We start from the raw sequence: 12590 nt of genomic DNA on the forward strand, positions 1-12590 counted from the left end.
TTACCTTCGATTTTAATTATTTTTTCGCTTTTAGGGGGACTTTTAATTTTTTCCCATCCTCCTTTCCCTCCATTCTCCTCCGCCCCGAGCCAAGACACACCCCCGAGGGGTGTGGGCCGGGGGTTTGTGCGTGTGTTTGGCCGGGGGGGGGGGGATGGGATGCGGGGGGCCGGTTCTCGCCCGTGGGGCGCTGCGGAGCCCGGGACTCGACGGGGCCCATCGAGGCCGGGGCCGGGGAGGCCGGAGGGGAACGGACGCCCCCGGTTGCCTCCCCGGGGATGCTGGGGGGCCCCGGGAGAGCCCGGGCTGGGCAGATTTCCTTATCCGGGGATCGCAGGGCACCTCGCCATTGGCCCGCGTTGTCACATGGACTCCAACTTTGTTCACTTGACAGTAAGTAGGAGGGTTTCACGAAACAGGAAAAGGAGTAAAGGGGGGGACAGGAATAAATTTTTAGGAGAGAGACATCTATATCTATATATTATTATTGTTATTATCATCATTTTTTTTCCGTGTGTGCAATTCTAAGAAATTAATGACCATGAGCTCGTTTTTGATCAACTCCAACTATGTGGACCCCAAGTTCCCACCCTGTGAAGAGTATTCCCACAGCGATTACCTTCCCAATCACTCGCCGGAATATTACAGCAGCCAGAGGCGAGAGAACACTTTCCAACATGAAGCGATGTACCAGCCACGATCAGCCTGCAAGGAGCAGCTCTACTCGTCCTGTCAGAGCTCCGGCCACCAAGCAGCGGTGTTATCCCCCCGGGGTCATGTCCATCCTCCGGCCGGACTGCAGAACCACATCTCTGAACCAAATCAGCCCTGCGAGCCGGTTACCCCCAGCCCACCACCACCCTCCTGCAGCCAAAACTCTCTGAACCAAAGCCCTTCCAATTCCTCTTGCAAAGAGCCGGTAGTTTACCCCTGGATGAAAAAAGTCCATGTAAGCACGGGTAAGTGAACTAAAGTGGCTTTGCTTTATACTGAGTAGCACCTCAAAGTCTTGTAGAAATCTTATTGCACCAGTTGTAAAATAACCATTCGTGGAGATTTACGATCGCCTGTTTGCAGAGCGGTATAATTACATCCTCCATAAATTTTTATTGCTCTGCTTGGCCATGTGCCTTTGAAGTCTCTGTTACCATCCTCCTCCAATTTCTTGCAGGGTACTTTCTCTCTCTCTCTCTCTCTCTCTCTCTCTCTCTCTCTCTCTCTCCCTCGCTTTCTTTTTTTAATGGCTGTTGAATCTTCATAAGTTAAGGTTTATGTTTTCGTAATTTGTATTTAAGTGGTGGGTCGAGTAAACTTTTACTATTTCCCCTCACCCCCCTTTTCTTCTTTATTTTAGCCTGATATTTAATAAAAAGGAGGGTTCTGTGCTTGCCTTCTCGCACGTGGTAGGGGCGACCTTTAAAGGTTTGGGGGATCTTTGCGATGCTCAAGCAGAGGGGATGTGTAGGCATATATGCGGATAGCTAAGTGTAGGTACAGGCGTAGGGGGCACGGAAAATGGATCTGGGGGACCTTATCAAAACCTTTGGGCAGGAATACACGTCAAAGGGATGAGGATGGAGGTGGAGATTTTGGGTGTATTTTTAGAAGGTTTGCGGTGTATTTTGTGAAGCATTTCCCCAACAGCCAAAGAATGTGTGATGCTTTTGTTGTTGTTGTTGTTGGGGGTGGGGGGGGAGGGAAGGACCCATTAAAGGAACAGCTCAGTAATTCTTCTGCTCTTTCTTTCTTTTTTTCCCCTTCCTTTATCATTATTTCCCCCCTCCTCTTTTCTGTTTTCCTCCTTTGTGTTTGTTCAGTAAACCCCAATTACTCAGGAGGGGAACCGAAACGCTCCCGCACAGCCTACACCAGGCAGCAAGTCCTGGAGCTGGAGAAGGAATTTCACTATAACCGTTATCTCACCCGGAGACGCAGGGTCGAGATCGCCCATTCCCTCTGCCTCTCCGAACGCCAGATCAAAATCTGGTTCCAGAACCGGAGGATGAAATGGAAAAAAGACCACAAGTTACCAAATACCAAGATCAGGTCTAATTCTTCCAGCTCCTCTGCCAGCCTGCAGATCCCACAAGGAGGATCTCAAACCCGATCCCACGGACCAGCCACCAGCCTATAACTGTTCCTGGGATGGATGAAGGGATAGGATGGATGGATGGATGGATGGATGGATGGATGGATGGATGGATGAATGGATGGAGCGTTGTAGCATGAGGTTGTGTGTGTGTGTGTGTGTGTGTAGGGAACACATGAGGATATTTTTTGTGTTAAATGCTCCGAGAAGCGAAGGGGAAGGAGGGCTGCTCTTTATTTATAGGGGGAACAGAGGGAGGCTCAGCTGCAACAAAGCAGAGCGCTGCTGTTGTGCCTCTCTTCCATTAAAAGGAGGCTGTAGATAGTAGTTTTCAGATTTGGCTAAGATGGATCCTTGTTTCATCTTTAATCACGCCAAGCTCTGCCCCATTTGTCATGTTTACTCTCCCGTACAAAGGATGGACCTTATGTCTGCTATTACCTCGACAACCAGCGCTCACTTTAATAAATGAGGCTCAGTTTCTTCAAGACGAACTGGATTTTCTCCCCTCCCATCCCGCCCCCCCTTTTTCCTTTTATTTCTCCCCCCCCCCTTTTTTATTTTCTTGCCAACCATCTAAACCCACAAAGTTTCTGCTCCACCATCCCCAAACCACCACAGTTCTACCACTGCCTTGAGATGGAGGGTTAAAAAAAATAACCCAAACCAAAACCAGATCTAAGATCAGATCCAAAATCCCCGCAGGGAATGGACTAGGGGGAGCGGGGTGTGTGTGTGGGGGTGGCCTCTCGGACACTGGTCGTGCATGGGAGTGAGGAGTGGGGGACACTCTGGAAAACAGATAAAAGAAGGAAAATTAGGTCAAGTGGGTGGTGGACAAAGGAAGAGAGAGAATGGAGAGTGATGTAGGACACCCCCCCCACCCCCCCGACATTTTATTTTTGAGTCCAGCAGGTTAATTGTGAGTCTGGGGAAGGGGGTGGGGGGGGGGAGAGGGGGGAGCAAGGGGTTTTAGGTTAGAAACTGGGTGATAACAGTGGCACCTGGACTCACCCCCCCAGCCCAGGGTAAGGGGTGGCGGTGGGGAGCTCCTCTCCCACTGTCTCGCCCAGTTTTGTACTGAAAATGTGAATTATGGACGGAGAGATGAGGGTTCGCCCCTCTCGGGGTGGGGATGGGGGGGAGAACGGGGTAAAATTGGGGTCTGAGGAGGCTCCCCCCGGCTCCCTAACCGGCTTGGCTGCTGCGTCCTCTCCTTCCGTCCTTCGGGATGTGCAGATTTTACCTGTAAATAGCAGAGAAAAGGAACAACAACAACAAGTCTAATTGGAAATAAATATCTTTTTTTTCATTGTGACTGTGACCTTGAGTGGTTATTCTTTTTTTTTTTTTTTGGGGGGGGAGGGTGTGTGTCGGGGGGGGAGGTGGCGTTGTCTTATTGTTCTGTGTGAGGAGAATAAAGACACAACCTATTTTAAAGAAATTAATTAAAAAGCAGGTTTCTTACAGGGATTTCTGTTGTCAGTGGCCCAGCCTCAACTCCCTAATGAAAACAAAAGATGTTTGACTGGGGTCTATCAGCCTTAAGTACTGTTAAGCCGCACATATGATGATTTATTTGTTCTAAGCAGATATTAATATGCTCATCCCAAACTGGGCTCAGACAAAACCAGAAGCACTCATTAGCGCTTTGCTTTGCTGTAAGGAATGGGCTGGAGCGATGGATTTCTCTAGAGAGACCTCTCTCTTTAAGCACACCACCCCTCCTTCTCCTCCTCCTCCTCCTCTTTCCCTCGCCCCAAAATCTCCTTCTCCAAGGTAGTTAATGCATTAATGAGTCTAATTTTTGCACAGATGTTTCTCGGTGTTTGCAGGTTTTCTGTGTATTTTGATATTACAAAGGAGCTGGCTCCTGCGATAGCTCATGGCCTGACAAGCAAATAGATAATCAAGAAGACAAATGGCTTCTTTTGTGAGCCGCAGCTCTTGTATTAATTTTCATTTTCTTTCTCATAGAAAGTATCGAAAATACCACTCAGGACGAAATAACATTCCAGTTTTTAAGTTAGAAATAAAGAAGGAGGGGGGGGACACAAAGAAAGTGTACTCAGAGTGGGGTTTCATGGTGGGAAGAAGGAGGAAACCTCCTCCAGCAGCTGAAGAAAAAATAAATCCTCATTTTCTTCTGCTCGCCTGGAAAATAAACTGGGGGCTTTACTTGTTTGTTCGGAGGCCACGGAATTCTTCGAGTTCCCCAAGTCGCACCGAAATATCCCCTCCTCGTTATTCAGAAACAAAGGCAGGGCTCGAAATATTTAAATGGGGGCAGCGTGTGTTTGGGTGTTTGTTCCTAAGTCACTGCATAGCCACCTTGCAAATAAAGTGTTTCTCCCCCCGTGTACCCCTGATCGAACAAAAGGCTTGCTTTCTTTTCTCTCTTTCTTTCTTTCTTTCTTTCTTTCTTTCTTTCTTTCTTTCTTTCTTTCTTTCTTTCTTTCTTTCTTTCTTTCTTTCTTTCTTTCTTTCTTTCTTTCTTTCTTTCTTCTTTCTTTCTCTCTTTCTTCTCTCTTTCTTTCTCTCTTTTTCTCTCTTTCTCTCTTTCTCTCTTTCTCTCTTTCTCTCTCTCTTTTTTCTTTTCTTTCTTTCTTTCTTTCTTTCTTCTTCTTTCTTTCTTTCTTTCTTCTTTCTCTTTCTCTCTTTCTCTTTCTTTCTCTCTTTCTTTCTCTCTTTCTCTCTTTCTCTCTTTCTCTCTTTCTTCTTTCTCTCTTCCTTCCTTTCTTTCTTTCTTTCTTTCTTTCTTTCTTTCTTTCTTTCTTTCTTTCTTTCTTTCTCTCTTTATTTCTCTCTTTCTTTCTCTCTTTCTTTCTCTCTTTCTCTCTCTCTTTCTTTCTTTCTTCTCTTTCTTGCTTGCTTTCTTTCTTTCTTTCTTTCTTTCTTTCTTCTTTCTTTCTTTCTTTCTTTCTTTCTTTCTTCTTTCTTTCTTTCTTTCTTTCTCTCTTTCTTTCTCTCTTTCTTTCTCTCTTTCTCTCTTTCTTCTTTCCTTCCCCCCCCCCATATTGACATTTTAATACTTTAAGCTAACATTAACGCAGTCACATGGCGCAGATGTTACAGGAGAAACAGATTTATGGGTGTATTTGGTGTTAACTGGGATGTTTTTAGAGGTAGTAACAGCAAACCTTTAAAGTTTCTCTTTTTTTTTGTCTGCGTGTCGCTCGCAGAGGGGGTGGCGGGGGCCGTATTTTATTGTAACGCCTAAAGGTTGGGGAGTGTTGTTGTTGTTGCATTTTATTTTACCCTTTTTGGCTTTGATCTGCTGGGGCTTGTAAAGAGGGTGTTATTTTCAAGATAGTGCTTCGAAGAATGACCAAAAATAGTTCCTTTTTTTTTTTTTTCTCCCTTCCCCCCCCCCCCCTCCCTTCCTTAAAAAAAAAAAGCATATGCTTCCAGGAATGCGGGGTCTATAGAGGGAAATCAAAGCTGGAAAGTATGAATAGAATAGAAGGGGGAGAAAAGAAGATTTCTATAGGACCTAAAAGTTCACAGCCATTATAAGCAGACAGAAGCCAAGAAAAATGCGAGAATTATACAGAAAATCATTAATCACTTCTTTTCTTTAAATACTTATCCTTTTCCCATTGTTATTCAACAGCAAATCTCCGCAGACCGTCTGTTGGGAAAAAAGCACCCGGAGTCCTACCAGAACCTTCAGAGGGGGAAAAAAAATTCATAATATTAATAATAAAATCTGGATCGTAAAGGTGAAAGCTTTGTTTTTGGGGGAGAAAAACCAAAAGCAAACACATCTCCCCAAAGCCATCCCCCCCTCCTTCCCCAGACCTCTCACTTTGGAAGAAACCACCCAAACCATGAGGGCCGACTCTGGGGCGTTGGAAAAAGGATGTGGGAGCGAACCAGGTAACAGAGCTGCTCTCTTGGCATGCATTTCTGATCGGTTTATTGCCTCCTTTCAGGGGAACGCGAAAAAAAAAGAAAAGGGGGAAAAAAAGGAGTTAAAAAAAAAAAAAAGAAGGCAGAAAGCAAAACCCATGTGAAATCGTGTGCGGGATTGGGTTGGTTCTTTTGTTTTTCCTTCTGTTTTCTTGGTTTATTTTGACCGATGTGGGCGAGGGGAGCGGGCAGAGAAACTTTTTACAGGCGGGTTACTTGTGGCGAGGGGAATGTGGTTTCTCTTTTTGTTTCCTCTCCTCCTCTTCCTCCTCCTCGATACGGGGCTGTGCGTTCTGGGGGGTTTGGCACTGCGGAGTTTTGTTGTGAGAACCCCGGGCGTGACGGAGGAGAGGTTGCGGGGTGCTTCCCCCGGCAGGGTGTTTTGGGTTACACTACCCGAGTCCTTTTCTGCAATGATATTTTTCCTTCTCCCCCTCACCCCCTCCTTTCATTTTTCCGAGCGAGATCTCCTTGCCCGGTTTGGGAAGGGACTGGCAATGTCCCAAGGGGGACAAAGCATCAGAGGTGCGGGTGTCCTTTGGTGCGGGTGTCCTTTGGTGCGGGCGCCCTGGGGATGTCTTTGTTCCATGATTATCGGTAGCCCTGAGTGCGGTTATCCCGCGCTAAGGATACCCTGTGGGGGTCTGTGTGTCTTTGCCCCAGGACTGGGGGTGTCTTGGGGGTGCTGGTGCTTCGTGGTGGTTGTTTCCTCATCGTAGGAATTGTTGGGGGGATATTGTGACTAAGAGAAAAGGGCTAAAAATTGGGAAGACAAAATCCAGCGCTGGCACGCCTGGATCGGAGAATAGAGTTCACGCAGAGGACACGTTTTCTAGGCGATTAGCTGTGTATTGCAGCCGGGGACTGACCTCGCAAACCCCTTGACCTCTCCGAGGCTGGACATTGTGCTGGGCAACCGCTCAACCCGCAGTCCAGCAAAACTTTGCGTGTGCGGGGTGCAGCCGACCCCGGCTCTCCCCGCGGGCTTGCCCGAGGAGCCAGCACCGGCAGAAGGTGTGGGGAAAAGAAAAGAGTGGAGAAAGGATTTGAATTTGAGTTTAGTTCTGCTTTTCTCACGGCTGAGCCTGTCTTTTTCCAAGCCTGGGGCCCGACAAATGCCTTTTTTACTCTGATTTCCCTTCCCAAGCCCTCGGTGTTTGCTTGAGGTATTGGGTTTCTTTGTAAGAAAGAGAAAAGAAAGGAGGGAGGTGCGGGGAGGACTCTGTCGTGTGTTCGGACTCTGCAGAGCGAGCTGTCCGCTCTTGGCTTCACACGAATAATTTGAGGGGAGAACCGATAGCCCGAAGACCTCCGGACCCGCCGCCGCTTCCCTTGTCCTCTATCTCATCTCTCTTCTTATTTTCAGAATTTCCTTTGTTTCCGAGAGTCCTTCTCCATCCTCACCCCCCCCCCTACCCTCCCCCCGCACCTCCTCCCACTTCTTCCCTGCCCACGGCTCTCTCAAAAGCCTTTCTGTGCCCATCTGCAGCGCTGAGCTGCGCGGAGAGGCGCGGAGCATCTTATCGGCTAGGGTGGCCTTTCCCTGGGACCCCGAAGGTGGGACCTTCATCTCAGAGCCCCCCCCCCACCAAAGGGCTGCTGAACCCTTTTATTATTTTATTATCTTGGTCCCAAAATTGGACCAAAAAAAGGGGGGTTATGCCCAAAAAAATCGCGTGTAAGAGCCCGAGTGAGATGTAGTTAGTCCAGAGAAAGAGAGGAGGGGAAATGAAATATATATATCTATGTACATGTATATATTCATGGATATGAGGCGGAGGCGTGGGGGGAGGTCTGCCTGGTATAGGGAGCCGGGAGAGGAGAGAGGGGGGGTTGTGCCGCCCCGGTATAACGCTGGGTTGCTTTAAAGCTGGTCCGAGCGGGTTGGAAGTTTCTCAGCCCCGGTGACAGATTTATGATCCGCAATAAGAACGGAGTGTTTAAATCCGTAAATCAATCTCGCTTTCTCACTATATAAACGTTCATTTTGTCTTTAGAAAGCAACCGGCTTTGATCACGGCACCTCGGAGGGCGAAGCTGCGGTTTATGGCTGTGTTTCCGACCCTTTGAACTGGGGGCTTTAAAAAAAAAAAAAGAAAGAAAGAAAAAGGGGGAAAAAAAAAATCTCCAAACCAAAATGGTTTGCATGAAACAAACCCAAAAATGCCAGCGGAGGTGCGGATCGGCCCCGTTTGCTGCTCCGTGCCTTTCATTTTATACCTATCCCCCCCCCCCCCCCCTTTATTTATTTATCGATCGTTATTTATTTATTTCTCCGGTTTCGTTCCCAGGGACCCCTCAATTTTATGACTAAGAAAGAAAAAAAAAAAAACCAAACCACCAATCCCAACCCAACCGAATTAGAAGTGGTTGTGTGAGGTGAAAGTTGAGGCTTCTGAACAGACCTGAAGTTCCCCCATGAAACATTTCCTCCACCTACCCTTTCCCCAAAGTTGTCTCCTTTCTGGGACACACACCACACCACCCCCCCGCCAGCTATGGGAGCCCTTTTTAATCGGCTTTTCCTCCTCCCACCCCCCCAATTTTCCTCCCACACCTTGACCAAACGTCTCTCTTCCGACAACCACTTTCACTCGATAAAATCGATTCAGGAATAATCGAAGGCTTTTGAAAATGAAGCGTTTCTCTGCTCGCTCCTCGCTGGCCGGAGGTGGGGGGGCTAAGAGTCACACCCCCCTCCCCCCCAATTCCCCGTCCAGTCCTCTAGGGCCGTGTTAAAGTGGGGACCCCCCACTTTTAGGCTTTGCTTTTAGTGATTTTTATGCTTAATCCGATCTCCCTACAGGCTTTACCTGAGGAGTAAAACGTTTCCCTGCTTGCTCTTTCCTGCCTTGGCGGGGGGGAGTCCGGACACTCCCCAGCTCCCCCCCAGCTCGGTTTGGAGGGGGAAATTCCCACTTTCAGACTTCTGGTAGTGGTTTTTGTGTTCAATTCGAGCTCACTCCAGGCTTTACCCGTGGAGCTGAGAGAATCTGGCTTCCCAGTGGGGATTCAGAGATGCTGGGGGGCTGAAGTGGGGTAGGGGTGAAGTTGCTCTGCTCGGGGTGTGCTGTCCCCCACCCCAGCACTGGGAAAACTGGGAGTCTTTGGAACGTGCTCTAGAGGCTTTCATACTCCACTCGTAGCCTTTCTTCGGGTACCAGTTTCCCCGCGTGGCCGTGGGGACACTTCCCCCCCCGCCCCCTCCACCCCCCGCGTTGGTTCTGCTTAGCATGATGCCAGGGCTGCCAGCTCCGCGGCTGCTCCGCGACTGCTCCGCGGCCTTTTCCAGGCGCTCCTTTTGTTGTTCTTCCCCCCCCCCCCCTCTTTCTTTTCTTTCCAGGATCCTTGTACTTGGCAGCTTTCCTCAGAGTCAAAATGTGATTTCCCCCCCCCCTCCTTTTTTTTAATGCAATAAAGGCCGGCCAAACAATAACAGCAGCGAGGCGGGGGGGTGGAAAGAAAGAAAGAAGAAAAAAAAACCAAGCCTGGAAGTGAGGCAAAGAGAGGGCTGAGCAATTTAAAACCAGGAGCAAAAATATTCTCAGCTGGTTTAGACTGGGAAACAGTTGCCCTATTCACTGCAAGGCTGTAAGAAAAATCTCAGTGTCAGGAGAGGAAAACAAAAAACCTCACCCCAAAACAAACCACCAAAACCACACAACATGAGAAGCTCGGTGTGGCTTGGCTGAGCCAAAGTCCAGCTAAAGCCAAACTCCAAGGAAGGTTCAGAACAGGGTTGAAGTGCTCTCAGCTCTAGGAAAGGTTTAGAGCAGGGTGGAAACGCTCCCAGCTCCTGGAAGAGAAGGTTTAGAGCGAGGTTTAAACACTTCCAATTCCAGGAAAGGTTTGGAGCAGGGTTAAAATGCTGCCAGCTCCAGGAAGAGAAGGTTTAGAGCGGGGTTTAAACACTTCCAGCTCTAGGAAAGGTTTAGAGCAGGGTTAAAACGCTCCCAGCTCCAGTCAGGAAAGGTTTAGAGCAGAGTTTAAACACTTTCTGCTCCAAGGAGGGTTCAGAGCAGGGTTAAAATGCCCCCAGCTCCACGCAGGAAACGTACGAAGCAGGGTTTAAATACTCCCAAGCTCCAGCCAGGAGAGAGGATGAAGAAACAACCCCCAGATCGTGCTCTTTATTAGAGAAGAGGCTCAGAGGTGAGTGCCCTGAGCACATCCTCACCCCACGTTGGCACGGCCGTGCCAGGCAGCCTTGGGCAGGGGGAGGGGGAAGATCTCTGTCCGTCCAGAAATGCTTGGTTCAGTTCGAAACTTCTCTAACAAAAATCCTGTTCCGGTGGAAGGTCACAGTGGTCCTTTGAGTATGAAACTGAGAGACCCCCTTCCCCCTTCCCCATCACGTGATTCATTAAATAATTAATGCAGAGGTTGCAGAATAGATATGTATTCGTCAGGAAAATCGCAGACATGGTCTCCTTGTGTCTGACGTGAAATTCAACTGTCCTTTAAAAAACAAGCCTATAGCTGAGGGAAAGAGGAGGCAAAAAAAAAAAAAAAGGAGGGAAAAAAAAAAAAGAGAGAGAAAGAGCGAGAGGGAGAGAGAGAAAAGAGGGGGAGAGGAGGAGAGAGGGAGAGGAGTCTGCAATAAAACAATTCTCAGGAACCACGAAGCCACGCCGAGGGCTGGATTATTGTAAGTAGCAGGGGCTTCCCAATTCCGAGCGTGTCTGTGTGTCCATGTAAATTTATTGTTTGTTATTAATGTTATTGTCGTAAAATGTGACAAATCGCCGTCTTCATTTCCTCCCATTTCTCTTCACCCGGTGGTATGTGTGTTTATACCCATCGAGGCATTTCATTGATATTTTTAGGAATATTCCTCTCTCCCTCTCCTTGCAACCTTCTTTTTTTTTTTTTTTTCCCCTCTCTCCTTCTCTCTTCCCCCTTTCTTGATTTATTACAATAAACATGTCAGCAGCAGCGCGGCTGCCATTGTGTGTGTGTTTGGGAGCGAGTTGTGTTGTTTATAGTGGTGTCCAAGATAAATCATTTCTCGAGTGAAAATGATGTGCGAGCGATGATATTTTAGAGCGAGGATCTCTCTCTCTCTCTCTCTCTCTCTCTCTCTTTGCCCCACTCCCTGGAGTTGATTATTTCAGGCGATTTACAGTAATAGATCAGCAGCTAATATGAAAGCTCTGTAGCTGGGGGTCTTAAATTACAGCATCTGTGATTACCAATTAAGGAGAGATTTGTATAAATTTGGGAATGCGGGAACGCCTCGTTGGCATATAAACCTAGGAAAAGAGCACGACCTTAATAGCAAAATTACAGCTCGGAGTCCTGCGTTGCAGCATCCCCTTTATCAACGATAACTCATTTAGTCCCCAGCTCCCTCCTCTCCCCAGTCCTCGACTGGATTCCTCGCTGGAGAACAGGCACAGGTTGCTCTAGCAAAGCAAAGAGATTTCTGGAGATGCCCCATTTTAAATCAAACGCAAGAACGAGACTTAAACCGCAAACATTTAATGGCTTGCAGCAAGGAAGCTGCAAAGTAGCTGCCTCTGAGAGGGGCACACTCTGGTCCCGAGCAGGGAGGGGATTTCTCCCATCTAAAGCAGAACAATAGGGACCTGCGGGAAACGGGGCGCTGCCGAGGGACCCCAGCAGACCCTTCCCCTCCTATAACCACTGGCAGAAAGGGGAGTAAATTCATTGCGGGTGCTTCGTTCTCTTTTACTAGCAGGAGGATAAAATTGCGAGGTTTTTCTAAAGCTCCCCATTCTCAAAAGGCTGAGGAGGTGATGGATGGAGAGAGCCAGGAGAACCTTCTGATGATGAAAGTTGGAGAAGGTGCTCTAAGGAATGTTTTTTTTTGGGAGCTGGGCCTGTTATATCTCAGGGAAAGAAAAAATTGGTCTCCGAGGAGAAATAGGCTTAAACAGCAGCAGAACCTGGCCGGCAGCTGTTAACCTCTGTAGTGATTCCTCCGGATAGTGCAGCTGAGCTCTAGTTGGGAAATCTCATCCAAGACACTGAGGTTAGGGAGCGAAGATAAAGCTTTGGGGACGAACCGCGTGTCCCAAAGCAGGGGACACCGCTACCTGTTTCACTGCCAGAGCGGGGAGAGCATACTCCGCGGAGAACAAGGGAGGTCAGGCACTGCCCTTTCCCTCCCATCTCCAAACTGGACCAAATTGGTCCTAGCCGGGAGTGTTGAAAGGGAAGGAGGAAGTGGGAGATGGCGTTTTTAAATATTTTACAAGCTCCAACATGAGAGGAGTCAATAAAACTGACAACAGGAGCAAAGATTAAATGTTCACACCCGGATTCTAGGATGAGAATTCCCGGCTTTTTCCCACTTTCCTTTCCTTTTTTCCCCTCTCTGCTCGCCAGCCCCAGCTCACCTCACCCTAGCGCGGATATTTAACTCTGTCTGCCAGAGTAAACCTTTATGTAGTAAAATTAGAGCAACTCAGCGACTTTCATTAAATATTAAGGGAGATCCAGGGACGGTGACTGAGCCAGAAATACAGCATCCTTCTCTGTCAAGCCTCATCTTAATTTAAGTTGGCGGCTTCAAAAGGATGCAGCTCACTCCTCCCCTCTTTTTTTTCCCTTCTATCCCTTTATA

At 48.0% G+C, this 12590-nt stretch overlaps 1 protein-coding gene across 1 annotated transcript; it reads left to right on the forward strand.

Moving 5' to 3' along the window:
* Positions 1-206: 206 nt before the first annotated feature.
* On the forward strand, positions 207-3375 carry HOXB4 (homeobox B4). The gene is made up of 3 exons (XM_064174200.1): positions 207-393; positions 530-959; positions 1818-3375. The coding sequence occupies exons 1-3, from the start codon at positions 367-369 to the stop codon at positions 2132-2134; spliced, it is 774 nt and encodes a 257-aa protein (XP_064030270.1). The 5' UTR covers positions 207-366; the 3' UTR covers positions 2135-3375.
* Positions 3376-12590: the final 9215 nt, after the last annotated feature.

The sequence above is a fragment of the Pogoniulus pusillus genome, chromosome 40, assembly GCF_015220805.1.
Source record: "Pogoniulus pusillus isolate bPogPus1 chromosome 40, bPogPus1.pri, whole genome shotgun sequence".
Lineage (NCBI taxonomy): Eukaryota > Metazoa > Chordata > Aves > Piciformes > Lybiidae > Pogoniulus > Pogoniulus pusillus.

Coding starts and splice junctions, on each gene's coding strand:
- HOXB4 (XM_064174200.1), top strand. CDS start 367: ATGGACTCCAACTTTGTTCACTTGACA. Junction 394..529: donor CCAACTTTGTTCACTTGACA/GTAAGTAGGAGG, acceptor TGCAATTCTAAG/AAATTAATGACCATGAGCTC. Junction 960..1,817: donor AAAAGTCCATGTAAGCACGG/GTAAGTGAACTA, acceptor GTGTTTGTTCAG/TAAACCCCAATTACTCAGGA.